Source organism: Hyperolius riggenbachi, chromosome 2 (assembly GCF_040937935.1).
Source record: "Hyperolius riggenbachi isolate aHypRig1 chromosome 2, aHypRig1.pri, whole genome shotgun sequence".
NCBI lineage: Eukaryota > Metazoa > Chordata > Amphibia > Anura > Hyperoliidae > Hyperolius > Hyperolius riggenbachi.
Genome location: NC_090647.1, coordinates 328681371 through 328706392, shown reverse-complemented (window position 1 = coordinate 328706392; position 25022 = coordinate 328681371). Strand labels below are relative to the sequence as shown.

The 25022-nt window shown below is 42.0% G+C and overlaps 1 protein-coding gene across 7 annotated transcripts in view; it reads right to left on the bottom strand.

The window, feature by feature from the left end:
• Nucleotides 1–1783: 1783 nt before the first annotated feature.
• Nucleotides 1784–25022, bottom strand: part of PUM1 (pumilio RNA binding family member 1) — a 108081-nt gene continuing 84842 nt past the window's right edge. For all 7 annotated transcript variants that reach the window (XM_068269299.1, XM_068269302.1, XM_068269303.1 and 4 more), the window contains exons 16-22: nucleotides 22376–22505; nucleotides 20979–21113; nucleotides 19400–19537; nucleotides 14408–14533; nucleotides 7508–7629; nucleotides 3513–3705; nucleotides 1784–3400 (exon numbers count right to left, since the gene is read on the bottom strand). In XM_068269299.1, the coding sequence (XP_068125400.1) occupies nucleotides 3269–3400; nucleotides 3513–3705; nucleotides 7508–7629; nucleotides 14408–14533; nucleotides 19400–19537; nucleotides 20979–21113; nucleotides 22376–22505 (976 nt within the window). In that variant the 3' untranslated portion in view covers nucleotides 1784–3268. The remainder of the gene's footprint in view (nucleotides 3401–3512; nucleotides 3706–7507; nucleotides 7630–14407; nucleotides 14534–19399; nucleotides 19538–20978; nucleotides 21114–22375; nucleotides 22506–25022) is intronic.

Below are 25022 nucleotides of genomic sequence, written 5' to 3'. Positions count from 1 at the left end.
CCGAAGTCCCTGCGGCGGCGAACGCGCGAGAGCCAGCGCAGTCCCGAGGGCACCGGGAGAGGAGAGGGAAGGCTCATTAGGACCGAGCCTTCCCTCTCCTTAGGTATCTGACTTTTTCTTTTTTTAAACGGTACCCATTGGCTTTAATACCCATTGATATTAACAGTTGATAGTAGTAACGCTAAATGAAGAGTTGCACTTCTTTCTGTTAATAATCCTACCTAATCTGTAGGAGCTGGCAATTCTGCAGGTGCAAACTTTTTTTTTATGAGGAAGTCAGAGGTAAACTGACAAATTGATTAGAGTTGGCAGAAAGACTATGGTAGCTTAGAACACATCTCCTTGCAACTCACTGAGTAGAAATGAATGTCAGAATGCATAACACATCCAATCACGTAATGCTCCACTTCTGTCAAGCAAAAACAACTCTGAGGCTGCAGTGCATAAACAAAGCTAGAAAAATGTACCTGGTTTGATCAAGCTTGATAACTATGGAGGCAGACAGACAAACATTTGGCATCAACAGCATGCAATCATGAGCCCAGCAAGCCTTGTATCAGCAGTCAAAACAGGTGGTGGTTTGGGATGGAGTAGAATGGGAGAGAAGTAGCAAACATGAGCTGCAGAAACTCTGTGATGCAATTATGTCAGTATACAACCTTAGTCTCAAAGGAATGCATCCAGCACCAATATCTTGTGAGATTCACTGCCATACGGAACTGAGCAGTTTAGAGGGCAGAGGAGACCTACATAGTATTAGCACTGTGGTCCCATGGTCCAAATAAAGTGCTCAGTGAGTGTATATATTCTTAACAGTTAGGCCTAGTGCACACCAAAAACCGCTAGCAGATCCGCAAAATGCTAGCAGATTTTGAAACGCTTTTTCTTATTTTTATGTAGCGTTTCACCAAGCATTTTGCGGTTTTGGGAAGCGTTTTTGGTGTAGTAGATTTCATGTATTGTTACAGTAAAGCTGTTACTGAACAGCTACTGTAACAAAAACGCCTGGCAAACTGCTCTAAAGTGCCGTTTTTCAGAGCGGTTTGCGTTTTTCCTATACTTAACACTGAGGCAGAAAGGCATCCGCAATCCAAAATCTGCAGCAGCTTGGGAGTATGCGTTTCTGCAAAACGCCTCCCGCTCTGGTGTGCACCAGCCCATTGAAATACATTACCCTAGTGGATCCACACCCGCAAGCGGATCGCAAACCGTAGCCGAACTGCTCTGGTGTGCACTAGGCCTTAGAGCTGGTTCACACGGGATTCTGCTCAGCATCTCCTTTAAACAATGTTTTTTTTTCCCTTCCAAGAATGACCGTGTTTTACAGCTAAGCTTTTAATGGCTTTTTGCATTGCGTTTTCTGGGCTTTTGCAGGAAGTATAGGGAAAGAGCTTTCAATGCCTTTTGCTGGCTTTCAAATGCAACGCCAGCAAACTGCAAATGCCTTCTAGAAGCTGCATGTTGCTTATGAGATGAGACGCCAGGGATCAACTGCCAGGCTTTCAGGAAAGCCTGCAAAATCTTGTACTAAATGCTCCCATTCACTTACATGGGACAGCAGTAGATCCCTAAAAACATTACTTTTAAAACACTGCGTTTAATGCCAGCAAAACGTCCGTGTGAACCTGCCCTTAACAGGTAACAGAAGTTAGCATAGCAACAGTAGATAGATAGCTGGCACAGGCAACAGAAGATAGATAGCAATTCTGTATGGATTGATAGCAATAATGTAATATACGGATGTAAGTTGTGTAATGCATATAAAGACAGACTACAAACAAGAGAGATTCCAAAGTTCTGTAATTTTCAAAATAAAGATCACACATCATTTATAGACATTCTACACAAAGTACAAAAAATAATTGCTAAATCAGAAGCATCCACAGGGCCAATAATGCCCCTTCTCCATTGCCCTCCTGCTCCATCTGGCAATTGAAAAGGGTATTCTTAATTATACACATACAGTTAAACAAGTGTGCTTGGAAAATTTCATTTGTAATATACACAAAAGAAGGGAGAGGGGATCTCATGTCTGTTGTAAATATACACCGTTTGACTATTACATTTGTATATTCAAACAAAGAATTAAGTGGACAATATGTTACAGCAACTTACAAGTGAGACAAAATGCAAAACAAAATGTTATCGTCTGTACAGGAAAGAACTAACAAGATTTCCAACTGGATCGGGGTCATTTCTTCCATGGATTTCATAGCCCATGAAATATAATTGCAGTTGGTCGTTTTAAAAAAAGATTTCTGCACTAATTTAGAGCAAATTTAACATTGATCCAATTATAAAGGATGTAAAATTAGATATTGAGCAGCAACTAAAAAAAAGGGAAAAGGGGGAAATGCAGTTTTGTTTTGCCCGGCTGAAATTACAATTTACAATTTACAACATCACGACCAATATATCTGTAGAAGAATCCTGAAAATGCACAGTTTGGCCTAAAGTTTTTTTTCTTTTTTCGTCTTTTCTTATCTCTTACCAAAAAGGAAGGGGGTTTATGTCAATTTTCAAACTCACATTTACATTACTGAGGTTTTACAAATGTACAATTTTACAGTCAAAAGGGTTTATGTCCACTAAATGCAGGATACATCTGTATTTTAAACATCAAAAAACTAAAAGAAAAATACTACAAAGTTTTATATATATGCAAATATCTATATCAAGTATACACTACATATTTATACAAAGCAAAAAAAAAAAAGTATACGGGTTAGATTTAAGGTGGACATGCTAAAGTAAGTCTTTTGAAATCAAAAAAATACAGTTGTAAAAATGGCAGTCCAATACCTGCCTCCATCCCAATTTCTGCACAATAAAACTGATTTCGTTCAGGAAAAAAAAATATTGTATACATATGAACATACAGATAGAAATGGAGAACTCTGGTTCGTCAAAACTCATCTTAAAATAAAAGTGTGGGAGAAAATGCCTTTAAAAAAAAAAAAAAAATATCAGGATCCTTTTGGATTCTGTTGTGAGCAAATTTATTCACATGGGCTTTGACACATCATAATGTGCGCTCAGCAAAGGGGGCAGGACATGTACAAGATATGTACAAGTGATTCTATACAGAAATACAGTGGGATTAAGGTTAAGTTGATTAAAAAATAATAATAACAATAATAATAATAATATGTCAGGTGTTATAAAATTAAAGACATTTACAAAGGTTGGTTGAAAGTCAGATCTACACCCTGAATCTCCCTTGGGGTGGGCAGAAATGAGGAGATACAGTGGGGATGCAGGAAGATCTCTAGATGATGCCGTTGGAGGGGCCGCACATTGGACCCAAATCCATACCATTCTTCATGTAGTACTTCTCCAGCTTGGCAAGAATGTGCTTGCCATAAGTATATTTACGAAGAGTGGCAATGTGAGGTCGAATCTATGGATGGAGAACAAAAGTTATTTCAGTCCATATAAATTCTGTCATGAAGAATTCATTGTGTAACGCACACTGAATATGTAGGCATCTGATTCAGTGGAATTTTACTAACCTTGTGCATGACAATCTTACGCTGAGCTGGTTCTGCTACATCAATCATTTTCTGCACCACGTAATTGGCATACTGATCCTTCATCATCGTATATAAGGCACTGTGAGGCCCATCATTCATCGTACAAACTTCATCAATTAACATTGCTCTTTCTGTACGAGATGCATGCGTCACACATTTCTCTACCACATTACTGTGAAAGGAAAGAAAAATAATACTGTAGAAGCCTAAATCACTTCACAAAACATTGTAATTACAACTGGAAAAAAATGTCAGATAGCCTTCTTTAAAGTGGACCTGAACACCAGAACAAAAACAAAAAAAAACTTAAAGGACCCACTGATTATCAACACAAGTAGCCACATGGGTAGATATGTACGTAACTTGACACCGGGTGCAATCAACTGTGCTGTATTGCATAGGTCAGCACACATTGCAACCCAAGACAAGCAATGGCCCTCAAGCAACAGTCTAGAATTTGCCAAATTCAACAAATGTATAAACCAAGATTTACACACACAAACTGGGTAAAACCATTTACATAGTAACAAATTCATTCATCTGTAATCTCTGTTTACAATTCATACCTCAAATCTGACCACATTATGGCACCAAAATAAATTCCCATGTAGATGAAACCCAAGAATAATAATACATTTTGAACATTATGACAGATGGATTCATAATGGTTATTGAATTTGGCATAATCTAGAGTGGTTATGCTTCACGGTCATTCTTTGTCTTAGGTATCAATAGCTGTATATTTAGTGCATCAGGAAAGTATTTACAGCGCATCACTTTTTCCACATTTTGTTATGTTACATCCTTATTCCACGATGGATTAAATACATTTTTCCCTCAGAATTCTATACACAACACCCCATAATGACAATGTAAAAAAAAAAAAAAAGTTTACTTGAGGTTTTGGCAAATTTATTAAAAAACTTTTTGACTAGAATGCCACAAGTTTGGCACACCTATCCTTGGCCAGTTTTGTATCACCATTTTTAAGATCCCTCCAGAGATGTTCAATGGGATTTTTAAGTCTGGGTTCTGGCTAAGTCACTCAAGGACATTCACAGGGTTGTCCCAAAGCCACTCTTGACTGTGTGCTTAGGGCTCTTTCACATTAGGGCAGATTTTCTGCGTTTCAACGCAACGGGCAAAGTTTGAGTTACCCAAGGTGAAATGAAAGTCCATAGACTTTCATTTTAGCTTTCACATATAAACGCAGCCTTTTTGTGCGTTGCGTTACACTGCACCCAGGCGCAGTTTTTCGGCCGACGCTAGCTTTATGCGTTTCAATGTTAGTCAATGTAAAACGCACACTATGCGCGTTTTTAATCCGTTAACGCAGGCAATCAGTCCCAGAATGCAACAGAGGAACAATGTAGAAAGTTGAAAACTAAAAGAAAAAAAAAAATTACCTGCGTTTTCCTACGAGCTGTAACGCATTGAAAACGGATTAAAAACGCACACTCACTGCAGTGCAACGCATATCAAAACGCATTAAAACGCATACAACAAAACGTATGCTTTGGGCGTTCTCCAACGCAAACTCTGATGTGAAAGAGCCCTTAGGGTCGTTGTCCTGCTGAAAGGTGAATCATCAAACCCAGTATGTCTCTGTACAGTGCTGCAGTGATCTTTCCCTTTATCCTCCCAGTTCCTGCTGCTGAAAAACCTCTCCACAGCATGATGCTGCTGCCACCACCATGCTTCACTGCAGGGATGGTATTGGCCTCAGTGATAAGCGGTACCTCGTTTCCTCCAAACGCAACGCCTAGGCATTCACACCATCAGGGCTGCCATGTGCCTTTTTTGCTAAGGAGTGACTTCCTTCTGGTCACTCCAGGCCTGATTGGTGGATTGCTACAGAGATTATTTTCCTTCCGAAATGTTCTCTCTCCACAGAGAACCTCTGGAGATCAGAGGGCCAATGAACACCAAAAACCTCTAGCAGATCCGCAAAAACGCTAGAGGATTTTGAAGCAGATTTTCAGAGCGATTCTAGGCATGTTTGGAGAGGTTTTCTAAACATGCCTAGTGGTTTTTGGAGCGTTTTTGTGTAGCTGATTTCATATATTGTTACAGTGAAGCTGTTACTGAACAGCTTCTGTAACAAAAACGTTTGGAAAACTGTTCTGATCTAGCGTTTTTCAGAGCAGTTTTCCCCTTCCTATACTTTAACATTGAGGCAGAAACACCTCAGAAATCTAAAAAATGCTGCAGCCCCCAAGTTTGCGTTTGTGGAAAAAAGCAAACCGCTCTGGTGTGCACCAGCCCATCGAAATACATTACCCAAGCAGTTTTCAAACAGCTAGCATTTTTAAAAACGCTCAAGAACCGCTCTGGTGCGCACCAGCCCTAACAGAGATTTACCATCAGGTTCTTGGTCACCCCCCTAAGGCCCTTCCACCCGATCACTCAGTTTGAATGGCCGGCCAGCTCTAGGAAGAGTGCTGTTGGTTTTGAGCTTCTTCCATGTACAGATGATGGAGGCCACTGTGCTCATTGGGACCTTCAAAGCAGCAAAATTTTTCTTTAACCTTCCCCAGATTTGTGCCTCGAGACAATCTCTGAGGTCTATAGACAATTACTTTGACTTCATGCTTGGTTTGTGCTTCGACATGAATTGTCAACTGTGGGACCTTCTATAGACAGATGTGTGCCTTGCCAAATCATGTCCAATCAACTGAAATTACCACAGGTGGACTCCAATTAAGCTGTAGAAACATCTCAAGGATGATCAGGTAAAACAGGATGTACCTGAGCTCAATTTTGAGCTTCATTACAAAGGCTGAATACGAATGAACGTGTGCTTTCAATTTATATATATATATATATATATATATATATATATATATATATATATATATATATTTTTTTTTTTTTTTTTTTTTTAACAAACGTGCCAAAGCCTTAAGTAATCTTTTTCATGTCATTATGGAGTTGTGTGTAGATTTCTGAGGGAATAAAAAATGAATTTAACCAATTATAGAATAAGTCTGTAACATAAAATGTGGAAAAAGTGATTAACTAAATAGTTTCCAGATGCACTGTCTATATTGAAACAATTGATAGGAATATACGGGTTTTCTTAAGGAATTAATAATAATAGCAAAAAATAAATAGAAATACTTATTTTACTCCAATTTAAATTACTTGCAGTATCTGGAATTTAAGCCAACTTAAATATATTTGATTTGAGTAAAATATAGACATCTAGGCCCCTGTTCAACTTTTTCTCTTCGGGGATATTTTCATACCTTGTCAATAAAATGGCTTTTAAGCCACCAGCAAGCAATAAAGTTAATTTTGATAGTACTTTTTCACTTACTTTTTGGTACTTTTTCAAAATGTGATTTTAAAGGACAATTATCTATACAAATTTAAACATTTACTATACTTATGTATAAATATACACTCCGCCCAGAGTAAAATGCACTATAAACTACTTTTTCCCTGTGCCGCCGTCACTTACAGTAGGTAATGAAAATCTGACAGCTCTGTCATGTTTTGGACTAGTCTATCTCCTAATGGGGAATCCTCAGTTGTTTCCTTACAAAAGCACTTCCTGAACTGCAGTTACTTAGTCCAACTGTAGGAATAGTGTGCAAAGGAGTAGGAAAGCTGCATGACATCTTTGTATAGATCCTTTTAAGGGATGCCTTTTGTAAAGAATAAAAGGTAATACTGAGAATCTTCCATGGGGAGATAGAGTACTCCATAATCTGTCAGCTTTTCACTACCTACTGTAAAGCGATAGCAGCACAGGGAAAAAAAATAATAGTGCATTTTACTCTGGAAGCTAGCTACATTTTATATGCATTAAAAATGTTATATTTTTTGCCATAGTGGTCCTTTGAATAGAAGATAAAAAATTATCTCCTAGGAGAAAACTCAGGAGAAAAAGTGAATTGAATAAGGGCCCCAGAGTTCTACAAATGTCCATTTAGAATTAAAAATTAATCAAGATTTAAAGCAAGCCATACCTTGCAAACTTGTGCTGACTCAGAACCAGAACATTGCCCCGAATCTCTGCAACAATCTTACTCTTGTCTTCTGGTCGGCCATGTTCTAAAACATGTTGTATGACATAGTTCCCATACTGATCCTGCAAGCCAAGTAAAATAATACCATTTAAAAATTTCAACAATTTCAGGCTCAACACAAGGCCAGAGTATTTCCTGAATGACAATATACCAGTGACAATGAAGTACATGCAGAAAATGTAGTAAATTACAAAGGTGGCCACACACGATACAATAAAATGATCCGATTTTACAGCAATTCGATGAAAACGATCGTATCTCTCGAAAAAAATCGAAAGCTTTTTTTTCGTTCGGCTGAAAAATCCGATCGGAATTCCCGTTTTTTTCGATTTAAATCGATCCGGAATGCCAGATATTTCTGTTCAATTTCTTTAAAGATTGTATGGTGTGTGTTGGATTGTAAGTTTATTAACCACTTCGGGACCACAGTCTTTTCGCCCCTTAAGGACCAGAGCCTTTTTCTCCATTCAGACCACTGCAGCTTTCACGGTTTATTGCTCGGTCATACAACCTACCACCTAAATGAATTTTACCTCCTTTTCTTGTCACTAATACAGCTTTCTTTTGATGCTATTTGATTGCTGCTGCGAGTTTTACTTTTTATTATATTCATCAAAAAAGACATGAATTTTGTCAAAAAAATGACTTTTAACTTTCTGTGCTGACATTTTTCAAATAAAGTAAAATTTCCTATACATTTGAGCGCGAAAGTTATTCTGCTACATGTCTTTGATAAAAAAAAAAACATTCAGTGTATATTTATTGGATTGGGTAAAAGTTATAGCGTTTACAAACTATGGTGCCAAAAGTGAATTTTCCCATTTTCAAGCATCTCTGACTTTTCTGCGCACCTGTCATGTTTCATGAGGGGCTAAAATTCCAGGATAGTACAAATACCCCCCAAATGACCCCATTTTGGAAAGAAGACATCCCAAAGTATTCAGTGAGAGGCATGGTGAGTTCATAGAAGATTTTATTTTTTGTCACAAGTTAGCGGAAAATGACAGTTTGTGACAAAAAAAAAAAAAAAAAAAAAGTTTCCATTTCTTCTAACTTGCGACAAAAAAAAATGAAATCTGCCACGGACTCACTATGCTCCTCTCTGAATACCTTGAAGTGTCTACTTTCCAGAATGGGGTCATTTGTGGGGTGTGTTTACTGTCCTGGCATTTGGGGGGTGCCTAATTGTAAGCACCCCTGTAAAGCCTAAAGATGCTCATTGGACTTTGGGCCCCTTAGCGCAGTTAGGCCGCAAAAAAGTGCCACACATGTGGTATTGCCGTACTCAGGAAAAGTAGTATAATGTGTTTTGGGGTGTATTTTTACACATACACATGCTGGGTGGGAGAAATATCTCCGTAAATGACAATTTTTTTATTTTTTTTACACACAATTGTCTATTTATAGAGATATTTCTCCCACTCAGCATGGGTATGTGGAAAAATACACCCCAAAACACATTATACTACTTCTCCTGAGTACGGCGATACCACATGTGTGGCACTTTTTTGCACCCTAACTGCGCTAAGGGGCCCAAAGTCCAATGAGTACCTTTAGGATTTCACAGGTCATTTTGAGAAATTTCGTTTCAAGACTACTCCTCACGGTTTAGGGCCCCTAAAATGCCAGGACAGTATAGGAACCCCACAAATTACCCCATTTTAGAAAGAAGACACCCCAAGGTATTCCGTTAGATGTATGGTGAGTTCATAGAAGATTTTTTTTTTTTGTCACAAGTTAGCGGAAATTGATTTTAATTGTTTTTTTTCACAAAGTGTCATTTTCCGCTAACTTGTGACAAAAAATAAAATCTTCTATGAACTCGCCATTCTCCTAACGGAATACCTTGGGGTGTCTTCTTTCTAAAATGGAGTCATTTGTGGGGTTCCTATACTGCCCTGGCATTTTAGGGGCCCTAAACCGTGAGGAGTAGTCTTGAAACCAAATGTGGCAAAATGACCTGTGAAATCCTAAAGGTACTCATTGGACTTTGGGCCCCTTAGCGCACTTAGGGTGCAAAAAAGTGCCACACATGTGGTACCGCCGTACTCAGGAGAAGTAGTATAATGTGTTTTGGGGTGTATTTTTACACATACCCATGCTGGGTGGGAGAAATATCTCTGTAAATGACAATTATTTGATTTTTTTTACACACAATTGTCCATTTACAGAGAGATTTCTCCCACCCAGCATGGGTATGTATAAAAATACACCCCAAAACACATTATACTACTTCTTCTGAGTACGGCGATACCACATGTGTGACACTTTTTTGCAACCTAGGTGCGCTAAGGGGCCTAACGTCCTATTCACAGGTCATTTTGAGGCATTTGGATTCTAGACTACTCCTCACGGTTTAGGGCCCCTAAAATGCCAGGGCAGTATAGGAACCCCACAAGTGACCCCATTTTAGAAAGAAGACACCCCAAGGTATTCTGTTAGGAGTATGGTGAGTTCATAGAAGATTTTTTTTTTGTCACAAGTTAGCGGAAAATGACACTTTGTGAAAAAAAAAACAATACATATCAATTTCCGCTAACTTGTGACAAAAAATAAAATCTTCTATGAACTCATCATACACCTAAAAGAATACCTTGGGGTGTCTTCTTTCTAAAATGGGGTCACTTGTGGGGTTCCTATACTGCCCTGGCATTTTAGGGGCCCTAAACCGTGAGGAGTAGTCTTGAACCCAAATGTCTCAAAATGACCTGTGAAATCCTAAAGGTACTCATTGGACTTTGGGCCCCTTAGCACAGTTAGGCTGCAAAAAAGTGTCACACATGTGGTATCGCCGTACTCAGAAGAAGTAGTATAATGTGTTTTGTGGTGTATTTTTACATATAACCATGCTGGGTGGGAGAAATATCTCTGTAAATGACACATTTTTTTATTTGTTTTACACACAATTGTCCATTTACAGAGAGATTTCTCCCACCCAGCATGGGTATGTGTAAAAATACACCACAAAACACATTATACTACTTCTCCTGAGTATGGCGATACCACATGTGTGACACTTTTTTGCAGCCTAGGTGCGCTAAGGGGCCCAACGTCCTATTCACAGGTCATTTTGAGGCATTTGTTTTCTAGACTACTCCTCACGGTTTAGGGCCCCTAAAATGCCAGGGCAGTATAGGAACCCCACAAGTGACCCCATTTTAGAAAGAAGACACCCCAAGGTATTCCGTTAGGGGTATGGTGAGTTCATAGAAGATTTTATTTTTTCTCACAAGTTAGTGAAAAATGACACTTTGTGAAAAAAACAATAACAATCCAATTTCCGCTAACTTTTGACAAAAAATAAAATATTCTATGAACTCATCATACACCTAACAGAATACCTTGGGGTGTCTTCTTTCTAAAATGGGGTCACTTGTGGGGTTCCTATACTGCCCTGGCATTTTACGGGCCCAAAACTGTGAGTAGTCTGGAAACCAAATTTCTCAAAATGACTGTTCAGGGGTATAAGCATCTGCAAATTTTGATGACAGGTGGTCTATGAGGGGGCAAATTTTGTGGAATCGGTCATAAGCAGGGTGGCCTCTTAGATGACAGGATGTATTGGGCCTGATCTGATGGATAGGAGTGCTAGGGGGGTGACAGGAGGTGATTGATGGGTGTCTCAGGGGGCGGTTAGAGGGGAAAATAGATGCAATCAATGCACTGGGGAGGTGATCGGAAGGGGGTCTGAGGGGGATCTGAGGGTTTGGCCGAGTGATCAGGAGCCCACACGGGGCAAATTAGGGCCTGATCTGATGGGTAGGTGTGCTAGGGGGTGACAGGAGGTGATTGATGGGTGTCTCAAGGTGTGATTAGAGGGGGGAAATAGATGCAAGCAATGCACTGGCGAGGTGATCAGGGCTGGGGTCTGAGGGCGTTCTGAGGTGTGGGCGGGTGATTGGGTGCCCGCAAGGGGCAGATTAGGGTCTAATCTGATGGGTAACAGTGACAGGTGGTGATAGGGGGTGATTGATGGGTAATTAGTGGGTGTTTAGAGGAGAGAATAGATGTAAACAATGGATTTGGGAGGTGATCTGATGTCGGATCTGCGGGCGATCTATTGGTGTGGGTGGGTGATCAGATTGCCCGCAAGGGGCAGGTTAGGGGCTGATTGATGGGTGGCAGTGACAGGGGGTGATTGATGGGTGGCAGTGACAGGGGGTGATTGATGGGTGATTGACAGGTAATCAGTGGGTTATTACAGGGGAGAACAGATGTAAATATTGCACGGGCGAATTGATAAGGGGGGGGGGGGGTCTGAGGGCAATCTGAGCGTGTGGGCAGGTGATTGGGTGCCCGCAAGGGGCAGATTAGGGTCTAATCTGATGGGTAACAGTGACAGGTGGTGATAGGGGGTGATTGATGGGTAATTAGTGGGTGTTTAGAGGAGAGAATAGATGTAAACAATGGATTTGGGAGGTGATCTGATGTCGGATCTGCGGGCGATCTATTGGTGTGGGTGGGTGATCAGATTGCCCGCAAGGGGCAGGTTAGGGGCTGATTGATGGGTGGCAGTGACAGGGGGTGATTGATGGGTGGCAGTGACAGGGGGTGATTGATGGGTGATTGACAGGTAATCAGTGGGTTATTACAGGGGAGAACAGATGTAAATATTGCACGGGCGAATTGATAAGGGGGGGGGGGGGGGTCTGAGGGCAATCTGAGCGTGTGGGCAGGTGATTGGGTGCCCGCAAGGGGCAGATTAGGGTCTAATCTGATGGGTAACAGTGACAGGTGGTGATAGGGGGTGATTGATGGGTAATTAGTGGGTGTTTAGAGGAGAGAATAGATGTAAACAATGGATTTGGGAGGTGATCTGATGTCGGATCTGCGGGCGATCTATTGGTGTGGGTGGGTGATCAGATTGCCCGCAAGGGGCAGGTTAGGGGCTGATTGATGGGTGGCAGTGACAGGGGGTGATTGATGGGTGGCAGTGACAGGGGGTGATTGATGGGTGATTGACAGGTAATCAGTGGGTTATTACAGGGGAGAACAGATGTAAATATTGCACGGGCGAATTGATAAGGGGGGGGGGTCTGAGGGCAATCTGAGCGTGTGGGCAGGTGATTGGGTGCCCGCAAGGGGCAGATTAGGGTCTAATCTGATGGGTAACAGTGACAGGTGGTGATAGGGGGTGATTGATGGGTAATTAGTGGGTGTTTAGAGGAGAGAATAGATGTAAACAATGGATTTGGGAGGTGATCTGATGTCGGATCTGCGGGCGATCTATTGGTGTGGGGGGGTGATCAGATTGCCCGCAAGGGGCAGATCAGGGGCTGATTGATGGGTGGCAGTGACAGGGGGTGATTGACGGGTGATTGACAGGTGATTGACAGGTGATTGACAGGTGATCAGGGGGGATAGATGCATACAGTACACGGGGGGGGGGGGGTCTGGGGGGGGGTCTGGGGAGAATCTGAGGGGTGGGGGGGTGATCAGGAGGGAGTAGGGGGCAGATTAGGGACTTAAAAAAAAAATAGCGTTGACAGATAGTGACAGGGAGTGATTGATGGGTGATTAGGGGGGTGACTGGGTGCAAACAGTGGTCTGGGGGGTGGGCAGGGGGGGGTCTGAGGGGTGCTGTGGGCGATCAGGGGGCAGGGGGGGGGAAATCAGTGTGCTTGGGTGCAGACTAGGGTGGCTGCAGCCTGCCCTGGTGGTCCCTCGGACACTGGGACCACCAGGGCAGGAGGCAGCCAGTATAATAGGCTTTGTATACATTACAAAGCCTATTATACACTGTTGCAGCGGCGATCCGGATGCCAGTAACCCGCCGGCGCTTCCGAACGGCCGGCGGGTTACGGCGAACGGGGGGCGGAGCCAGTCCCCGGCGGCTGATCGCGTCACGAATGACGCGATCGCCGCATAGCCACTCCCGCAGCCGCCCCCGCCGATGGGCGTATTGCGGTCGTTTGGGACCGGTCTTTGCCGCCGCCCATCGGCTGGGGGCGGTCGTTAAGTGGTTAATATACACACCCTAGCAATTTTCTCAGAGTTTCCAATCATTTTTATCATAATTGGAGAAAAATTGAACATAGGTGTGTGGTACATTGGTCATATTTTTTAATTTGTTACAATCAGTCAGAAAAATTGATTGCAATTCTTAAATTGAACAGATATTTAAAAAATTGTATGGTGTGTGGCCACCTTAAGGGAGATGTACACCATAAGAGAAACTATCAAATCAAAGACTGATGACAAAGAAAAAAAAAAAACCTGCATGTATATTTGTGATTGAAAAACCATAAGATCTCAAATTTTTCAAGCAATCATATTTTTATCATACAAATATGGTAACACAAGCTCTGGATAATCTATTCCAACCCTGTCTACAGCTCCATTCTGTCTAATTACTTATACACACCATGCAATTTTCCAGATGGATGGATCAACAATTTACAGCATGTCTGATCTGCTTCTGATCGAGAAAGGGATCGGTTGTGAGATCCGTACTGCATAAAATGTAGTCCTTTTTCAACTGGAAGCAGATCGGACATGCTGGAAATGATCAATTGATCTAGTGATCTGATGGAAAAATTGCATGGGTTGTATAAGGTTTTAGGCATACTTGTCACAATGTAAAACGTAAGCCCAAAAAATTTCTCCAGCCATGACAAGGCCTTTTCAAGAGGAAAACTCTTTCCTAACTGAAATTAGAAAATAAAGCATGTGACTTTAAATGAGAGCAGGAAAAAAACTCCATATTCATGGAGGAACTTTAAATTCCAGGTTAACAATGCCCCAATTTCCAGTAAAATATCTTTGTATACAAGTATGTCCATATCCATAATAAAGGGTAAAGGAGTATTCACAGGCAGCATCGTGTGTATGGTGTATTACCTGTACCAACTGTTCCGTGTGCTGGTGCAGCTCTTCAAGTATAGGCAGTGTTTGCTCAGGAAGGCAGTGCTCAAGAATCCTCTGGATCACCCTGCAACCATACGGGTGTGTGGAGAGCGCAAACACCTGAAAAATGAACAGTTTTTTTTTTTTTTAACAAAAGCATCAGTTCTGTTTATCATCTATGCAGTGTTGAGTGTCCAGCAACCTTTCACTTGCATCAGGGTTTGATCACAATTTTTAAAATGCATATGGCAATGAATTTATTGGAAACTTACTGTTATACAGACCAGGGCCTGTTAAGCTAAACTGGAAAGTACATTGCACCGCTCTAATATGTGGCAGTCAGTTCTATTCCTTAGTACTCTAGATTGCCCTGCATTGGTGTTAATGAGAACTACTAAAATAAATGATTAACCTCTCTAGCGGTATTGACTGTTATAAACGTCAACACAAAACATGCTGTGAACAGTATTGATGTGCATATATGTCAGTACTTTCCTGCACTGTATACTAGACCCTTGTTTGACACATTTTGGCAAATTAGAGGCAAAAAAAAGGTTATGAAAATTAGATCACTTTTTGCACAGAAATCCTGGGGAAATTGAACACCAGGGAGGTTAAGCATTGTCTCATGCACTGCTTCTCATGAGTGAGCCCTGGGCATGCACTGACTTAACCAAAGATAAGCAGTGACAAATTTGCACAACAGCTGTAAGGACAATAGCATTACCTTTAGGCCTCTTTCACAGTAGGATGTTGCGTTTTGATGAGACGTTAAAGTCGCAACGCTAATTACAACGCACCGCCCCAAAAAAGTTGCAATGCAACTTAGTGCCACGTTATCGTCGCATACAGTAGAGCATACAGGCAATGAAAAGTATGTTTCCAAGTTATTGAGCATGTGCAAAGCAGCTAATGTGTATAACGCATTGCATGCAGTACTTTCACTTAACATGCAGCGTTAGTCACAAACGCAACATGTGCACTGTGAATGGGGCATTGATTTTTCATTGCAGTGAGTTATTCTGCATTAAATGTTTTAATGTGCGACTTTAAGGTCGCACTGTGAAAGAGGCCTTAACCACTTAAGCCCTCGGTCGTTTTCACTTTATGCATCCGAGCAATGTTCACCTCCCATTCATTAGCCTATAACTTTATCACTACCTATCACAATGTACTGATCTATATCTTGTTTTTTCCACCACCAATTAGGCTTTAGGTCCGTACACACGCCGGACTGGAGGCAACGACGGGTCCGTCGTCACCTCCCGCTGGGTGGGCGTTCCAACGACAGTCCGCGCGTGTACACACTGTCGGCGGACTGATACGGCTGCTTCTGAGCGATCTGCCCGGCGGATCGCTCAGAAACAGACGTATCAGTCCGTCTCCCACCCAGCGGGAGGTGACAACGGACCAGTCGTTGCCTCCAGTCCGGCGTGTGTACGGACCTTTTCTTTGGGTGGTACATTTTGCTAAGAGCTACCTTACTTAAAAAATTCATTATTTCTTAGTTTTTAGCCATTATCAGTTTAAAGAGACTCTGAAGCGAGAATAAATCTCGCTTCAGAGCTCAAAGTTAGCAGGGGCACGTGTGCCCCTGCTAAACCGCCGCTATCGCGCCGCTACACGGAGGTCCCTTCACCCCCAAATTCCCCCCCGCACGACTTTGTCGTACATTTGGTCGCTCCTGGAGGCAGGGCTAACCGCCGCAGCCCTGCCTCCAGTCGCGTCTATCAGCGGCGCATCGCCACCTCTCCCCTGCCCCTCTCAGTGAAGGAAGACTGAGAGGGGCAGCGGAGAGGTGGAGATACGCGCTGACAGACGCGCGTGGGGCAGGGCTGCGGTGGTTAGCCCGGCCCCAACCAGGAAGCGCTCCCCCGCTTTACGGAGGGGATTTGTGGGATCAGGGACCCCCGTTAAGCCGCGGGATAGCGGCGGTTTAACAGGGGCACACATGCCCCTGCTATTTATGAGGTCTGAAGCGAGATTTATTCTCGCTTCAGACTCTCTTTAAAATAATACATGCCTCCATAATTAAAACCCACGTATTGTATTTGCCCATTTGTCCCAGTTATTACACCGTTTAAATTATGTCCATATCACAATGTATGGCAATATTTTATTTGGAAATAAAAGAGCATTTTTTCCATTTTGCATCCATCGCTATTTACAAGCTTATATATAAAAAATAAAAAAAAATTTCATCTTTACATAGATATTTAAAGTTAAGACCCTTAGGTAAATATTTGTTTTTTTTTTATTGTAATTTTTTTTTTATTAAACATTTTATGTGGGTATTTTTGGGAGCATGGGATGTAAATCGTATTTGTTTTAGGTAAATATATGTGTATTTTTATGTTTTTTTTACATTTAGATGTAGTTTTACTTTTTGGCCACAAGATGGCAACCTTGAGTTTGTTTACATGACGTCACTAAGCGTAACATGTACGCTTAGAGCAGGCATGGGCAAACTTGTCTCTCCAGCTGTTAAGGAACTACAAGTCCCACAATGCATTGCAGGAGTCTGACAGCCACAGTCATGACTCATAAAAGCAAATGCATTGTGGGACTTGTAGTTCTGTAACAGCTGGAGGGCCGAGTTTGCCCATGCCTGGCTTAGAGGGACATAGGAGGCAGAAAAAGCGAAGCTTCTGAGAGAAGCTGTCACTTTTTCTGGGGGGGAGAGGACTCAGTGATCGGGCACCATGGCCCGATTCATTGATTCCTGGGCTAACGATCCGCGGCCGATCGTGTGCGTGCACGCGCGGGAGTGCACATGGCCTCGTTGACGTAGATCTACGTCAAGGAGGACAAAGTGGTTAAAGTGCATCTATACTAATCATGCCCACCTGCGTTTTAGGAAAGTAAGTATGCGTTGTTGAATGGCAACTGAAGTGAGCGTAATATAGAGGCTGCCATATTTAATTTCCTTTTAAGCAATACCAGTTGCCGGGCTATCCCACTGATCCTCTGCCTCTAATACTTTAAGGCATAGACTCTGAACTAGCAAGCAGCAGATCAGGTGTTTCTGACATTGTCTGATCTGACAAGATTATCTGCATGCTTGTTACTGGTGTTATTCAGACACTACTGTAGTCAAATAGATCTGCAGTGCTGTCAGGTAACTAGTATTGTTTAACAGGAAATAAATATGGCAGCCTCCATATCCCTCTCACTTCAGGTTCCCTTTAAAGTACTCCTAACCTTGTGGAAAATGCATTTCCCTAAACTGCAATTTTTCTCTACGGCTTCACCCTTTGGCTGTAAGTGCTGCTGCAGAGACGGCAGCTGAGCTAAAATGCCATGCTGGCCTCACCTTTATAACTGCCTTTCTCTGGTCCTCAATGCTAGTCTACCCCTCATTTGTGCTCAGTCTGTGGGTGGAGCGCCCACAGCCTGGAATCTTCTAAGCATGCCACACACAATGATGAATCACACAAGAGCATTTTGCCAGGAATGGAGAGAGCCTTGGAGCCCACCTGAAGGTACATAAGCTATAGGGAAGGATAGCAAGACTAATATGTAGCCAACTTACTATCCTAAAAGGAAGAAACCTCAAAAGCTGCATTCTGATTGCTTACTACTGTCAACATGAAGAGGATGTAAATAAATCAATCGGAAAGTAAACGTAGGCTTTTTCCTTAAAGTGAACCCGTTAACCACGTAGCAGGAAACCTCTGGCCGGTCCAAGGACTTCCCGTTTTCCTCCTCGATCCCACCGCAACTGACCGTGACCCCCTTCGTGTTAGTGGTTGCGCTGTCCGTCATGTATGAGTGCAAAAGCATAAAGCAGATCACACCGCGCTTCTACATGGAGTGTGTAGCCACGAGAACATGTGCGATGAGCTTATGTTTGATATGATCGGGGGGACCCTGCACAGCAATGGTGGACTTGTGGATCAAATGGGAAGCCTCTGGACCATCCAGGGGCTTTCATCTACATGAATAAGAAACTTTTTTTTCCTACTTACAAGTTTCCTTTAGTACCAATTGTTAAAAAATAGCAGGGACAATGTATTCAGCAAACTTTCAAAGCATTTATAAGAAACTGAAAACCATATTGAAAGATTAATTGCAAGCTCTGATAAGTGAGAGGATACTTCATTAAAGGAATTCTATCAAACTTTTACTTTTTCTGTAAGCACTATAAATCAATTTGCCAACAACAGTAAAGATGAGCACAGCATATATTTTTGCTGTGCAGTGTCTTTGTCTTTATCTAACTACTGTCGGCTGTCCCCTGAGAAAATGGACGGCGACGGGGAATTGGGGCAGTCCATTATACAACAGGGGAGCCTCTTGCAGAGTACAGCTGTGGTTTATTCTATTCTGATGGTCCCCACACAGCAGAGCAAGTTATACAGCATGTGATCCTTCATATAAAGTTACTGTGAGGAGACCTCTCTCGCTGCTAGTCTGAAGGAGACTCTGCTGAGCTGCCGCTGCGTTGCTACACAAAGGTAAACATATGAGCTGGAGGAGGGCGCGTCATTGCTTTGAAGAGAGCTGTAGAGGAAGATTATAATAAATCTTCCTCTACGGCTCCTCTTCAGAGCAATGACGCGCCCTCCTTCAGCTCATATGTTTACCTTTGTGTAGCAACGCAGCGGCAGCTCAGCAGAGTCTCCTTCAGACTAGCAGCGAGAGAGGTCTCCTCACAGTAACTTTATATGAAGGATCACATGCTGTATAACTTGCTCTGCTGTGTGGGGACCATCAGAATAGAATAAACCACAGCTGTACTCAGCAAGAGGCTCCCCTCTTGTATAATGGACTGCCCCAATTCCCCGTCGCCTCAGTTTTCTCAGGGGACAGCCGACAGTAGTTAGATAAAGACAAAGACACTCTGCACAGCAAAAATATATGCTGTGCTCATCCTTACTGTTGTTGGCAAATTGATTTATAGTGCTTACAGAAAAAGTAAAAGTTTGATAGAATTCCTTTAAGTCAAGCGTAAACTGTTATCGCTGTGTGAATTGTGAAACTGACCTGGCTCTTGAAGGCATCAATGATGAACTGCAGCGACTGCGGCTGGACACACTCTATGCACTTTTGTACAACATGGTTTCCATTTTGGTCTTTCACACATTTCAACACATGCCCATCCAGTTCTCGGACCATATCATTCTGCACGGGATAAGGGATTTATTTCAGTCTCTTTTATAAGATGCTCATTTTTAAAACAAAAAAGTGGGTGAAAATACAGCATTCGATTTTTCTTAACATTCTAGGTACATTTTTTTTTTTATTTAAAGGTTTAACGCACCAAATAATAGCACAATCCGAAATAAAACTCTGGAAAATAAATCAACGTAACCAGTAGGAAACAAGTAAAAGAATTTTCTTTTTTTTCTTACATTTGACATCAGGTGTGTGCAATGAGTAATGGGTGACAAAATCTCTTAAAATTCTTTCTTAAATGCCTCCTAAAACTTTACAGGGTCGCGTCGCTTCGCGCGCGTGCGTGCCCCTCCCACACACGCACACTAGGGCTTCAAGCCAGAGCAAAGTTATGCCCAGGAGGGCCCCCACTACATTGCAGCATTCTAGCTTAATCCACAACTCTTCTATAAAGGGGTATCACCACTTTTAGGTGGGCAGAGAAACTGGAAGGTGTGGCGCAGGAATGAAGTCTGTACAGGTACAGTTCACACCAGAACTGGGCTAAGCAGAAGGCCAGCAATTCATTGCCATGAAGTATCGAACCTCAAAGGGGAGTATGAAGAGGATTTGGAAGTTCAAAAAGTGTTGACACACCGATATAGCATGAGTGCTAAACAAGAAATTTTATAAAATGAATGCCCTAATTCTCCAGGGCCAACAACACAACTTGACTAAGTGACTTTCATCTATCTAGTTCAAGCAAACTACTGTCAATGAATTTCAAAGGCTGAGCAAATTGTTAAAGGCTGTAGGAGACATCAGCTGTCACTCAAACATGTTCTGAAGGTGTGCAATTTACAGAATTTGGAAAAGGCTACATGGCAGCATATGAAAAACACATTTCAAAGATCTGGCCAGAAAGGTGATATGACACTGTGCAATAAAGAGCTGGAGACCATGGCACATGTTGGCTCATTAAAATGAACATTGGTTAAATTTCCCTTTATGGTGGCAGTATACTAATCCCTATATTTCTTTTCAAGGGGTTCCCTTATGCCACAAGTACACCCTCCTCTAGTTTCTATGCTAGGTATAGAGTTTGAATATACACTCCCAAACCCCACAAAACCAGTGAGCATTTCTCTCAATTCTAGAGTTACAAGGAGAGTAGGAATCTTTTCTGTAAAGGGTAATGGACAGCTCACAACTCAGCTCACTGCAAGTTCTAATACATATTACATATTCAGAGGTCTGCTGAGCACACATAGCAGCCTTTAAAAGAAACTCAGGTAATGCAACAAAACAAAAACCAAAAACAAACTAATTATAAAAACCAAGACACTTTGGTTACCTCATCTGCACATTAAAACACATTATAACTGGGACAGTTTACTATAGTTCAAAACAAACTAAACCTCAATAGCAAATGAGGAAAAATCAAAAAGGTTCTGCCAAGATGACTTACAATGACCTGCTGGTCAGGTGGGATGAATTCAAGGGCCTTCTGTATCACCCGACAACCATACATCTGCAGAGCCAGGGAAAGAACATGTCCACGAATCCTTTCTGCAATCGCCAGCTTCTGTTCTAAACTTCCAAACTGTGAAGTGAATGGCAACATGCGATGCTTAATTCCATGAAATAAATAATGGATAAGAACAATGCAGAAAACACAAACCATTTTGAATTGAAAAAGCAGATAATGCACACAGATTTTGTGGCAGATTTACGGTCAGATCGATTATTTCCAATATGTCCGATCTGATTCCCGATCATTTTTTGATAGAAGTGAATGGAAAACAGTCGGAAATACATCGGAAATTAGAACATGTTGCAAATAATCGTTCCGACAGTAAATCTGACAGAAAATCTCAGTGTGTACCTAGAGTCTAGGTACACGCAATACAATTTTCTGGCAGATTTACCTGCCAGATTTATTGGCAGGTAAATCTGCCAGAACATTGTATCGTGTGTACCTAGTATAACTGTCAGTAAACTGTCAAAAACGAGCTGCATTTGTGTCAAGCCATTCCTGCGATGCATATGGCTCTTGGCATCCCAACTAGTGTGCACAACTAGCAATTAGGTCTGACCTTTCTACTGAGCACTCCAGCAAATGCATTGTATTTATGCATACTGTACGCATGTTGTAAGTATGCCAAATTCTGGTCAAATACGTTCTTTTCTTATACGACCCAATCTCTGACTAAATTATGCTTACATTTTAATGTGTGTTTTTCAAAATGCTATGTAAAAGGGATCTGTTGCAATGCATAATAATTATATTACATACACACACATACATACATACATATACATACACATGCCAATGGAGTTATACAGGCAGTATATCTGCATGCGCCATGCTGACTGAGCAGATTAAAAGCACAGTAGTAAGTTTCACAATGTAAGACAGCACTGTTATGCACCACATAGAGCCACTTTGAGGATTATAGAAGACAGATTTTTTTGCATATCAAATGAGTTTGGAGACCAGCTGGGGGTCTGTCATTCCCCAGAAAAATCGACCACCACTACTACCGCATACACGACCAAGCCTATTCCAGTGACCTCTTTCCAGCATGCTGGACAGACTGTTCCAATCAATTTCGGACAGTAATTGATCTAAAAGTCAATGGAGCAGTCGCTCCGTTGTGATCAAATCTGCAGCATACTGTTAACGTAAATTGAGTAATGTATGGGTACCTTTATTCCACATGGAGTTAGCATTTGCTTACCTTGTAATGTAGAATTTCCCACAGGTATAATGTTTTCCAGTACATTATTTCAGAAACATACCAGCCTTTTTTTTACAATATAGTAATCAATCTCTATTACAAACAAACAGCTTTTAAATAATACCTCAAAAAATTTCTGAATGACGTAGTTTCCAAACACATCCACCATCAGCTGATATGCTGCTTGCAGGATCTCATTAAATACCAGCTGTCTCTCTGCAGGAGTTGCACGCTCTAGCTTCAACTGGATGAACCTGATGAATCAAACAGCACAAATCAAGCTACAACCCAGGATTTTATAAGAAAAACACATGAGGTTAGATAAAAGCACTTCAAAGCCTTACTAATACTGACAAGTTCGCAAATCATACTGAAAAACTTTTTTTTTTACTTTCATATCACACTTGGAACACTTGTGTTTTTTCACAAATGTCAGAAGAGCCAAGGCCCAGAGGTAAAACAAAAATGTGGTGCAGATTAACAAAGGGCCCTTCTCCACTAGCGCGTTTGCGCTAGCTGAGTCGCTAGGGTTTGCTAAATAACACAGGAATCGCGGTAGGTTATTTCCACTACCTCGATTTGTTTTTGCCTCAAACGCAATCACGCCGCGGAGCGATATTTGCCGCGATTTTGCTATGCACTACAGTGCATACCCAAATCGTGAACGCAAGTGCCGGAACTTTCCTGCACTTTGCGATTCAGCAATCGCTAGCGTTCAGTGTGAACGCTAGTGACTGCTAGTGGAAAAGGGCCCTCCAAGACACACAAGGGACGTGACTTCAGATCTGCTACGATAACAGCTATGAAACGAGATTACTGGCTTCCGCTAGTGATCATTAGTTCAGCATAAGCACAGCTACTCCTTGAGCATTCCAGTGGAACAAGTCAAGATATAAAACACAATTTAAAGTTTTTATCAATACCAAGGAGAACAAGAAGCATGGTAAACAATTAAAAGTGCTACGGGGACCCTTCTTAGGCCATGTTGTCCCTCCAAACTAGATGGAGCAGGGAGGAAACTGGGCAGGGAGGCTACCAAGAGGCCTATGGCAATTGCGTATTGCAATTTTTTGCACGATTATTTTCAGCGCCTCCCGCCGCGTTGCGATTTTTTAGTAAATCGATTTTCTAAGCGCTTTTGCAGAGCAATTTGTTTTTTCACTTCCTGACCCAAGTCAGGAAGTGAACTCTTTGACCCGGAAAAAAGTGGATCTGAGATGAACTTTTACTCATTGCATAATTGTGTTCCTTTCCTATTGTTTATAGGGCATTCCTCAAGCCAAATACTTTTTTGTTTTAATACTCTAATTCCCTATACACTAAATAAGCCCCACCCACAGTTTTCAGAGAGCCTTGGCAGTAGCAAGGGCTCATGGGAGCTCAGTCTGGGCAGGAGGAGGGGGAGGTATTACTAGCCAGAGATTTCAGAGGCAGAGGGGAGGGAGGAGGTGGGGGGATTAGGTTATTTTCAGCCCGAGTGCTGATGGTGCAGATAAGCCTGCCTCTGTGTAATGTTTACAAACAAAATGGCTGCTGTCATTGTATCACAGGAAGAAATCATATTCTATTAAAGCAGTATGCAGACAGATTTGCTGTTTAAACCATCTAAACTGTACATAAGATATATAGACAAGTTACTTGTTATAGTTAGTTTTTCATGTCGGATCGGCTTTAAAAGCCCTGGGGAAATCGCTATACAAAGCGCTTTTTCAAGCATTTCACAATTTCCCTATACCTTCCATTGAGGCAAATCGCCCCAAAAATGGTACAGGCAGCGCTTTTGTGAGCGGATTGGAATCAAACCGCTCAGATGTGAACACTCTCATAGAGAATCATTGAACAAGTGCTTTTAGGGCGATTTTCAAAATCGCCAGCAATTAAAAAATCCTGAAAGCGCCCTTAGTGTGAACAAGCCCTAAGTCATGACTGAGCTTTGCAAAAGTTCAACTTGTAGATTCTGAAGACAAATAGAAAAAGGTGTTCTGGTCAGATGAAACCAAAATCAAACTATTTGGTCTCAACACCACACTGTACATCTAGCACAATATCAACACCGCTTACCATCCAAAGAACACCAGAACTACAGTAAAGCAGTAAAGTAAATGCAGCTGCACACTGTATTTGAGGTTTTTTTTGTTTTTTTTTTAAGTAAGTGTGTCATGCTGTACTAAACAGTTTATGGCATTAAAGAGAACCCGAGGTGGGTTTGAAGAATATTATCTGCATACAGAGGCTGGATCTGCCTATACAGCCCAGCCTCTGTTGCTATCCCAAACCCCCCTAAGGTCCCCCTGCACTCTGCAATCCCTCATAAATCACAGCCACGCTGCTGACAAACAGCTTGTCAGAGCTGGCTGTGTTTATCTCTATAGTGTCAGTCTGCTGCTCTCCCCGCCTCCTGCAGAACTCCAGTCCCCGCCTGCATCCCTTCCCTCCCTGCTAATTGGAGGGAAGGGACAGGGGCAGGGACCGGAGCTATGCAGGAGGCGGGGGAGCAGCTGAGACTGACACTACAGATGTAAACACAGCCTCACAGCACGGCTGTGATTTATGAGGGATTGCAGAGTACAGGGGGACCTTAGTGGGGTTTGGGATAGCAACAGAGGCTGGGCTGTATAGGCAGATCCAGCCTCTGTATGCAGATAACATTCTTTAAACACACCTCGGGTTCTCTTTAAGGGCTTTTTCTCACAACAAAATACAAATCATAAGGAAAAAAGTGCACTCTTGCACAACTGTGTAAAAGAGGTTTCATGTAGGTTTGTATTTTG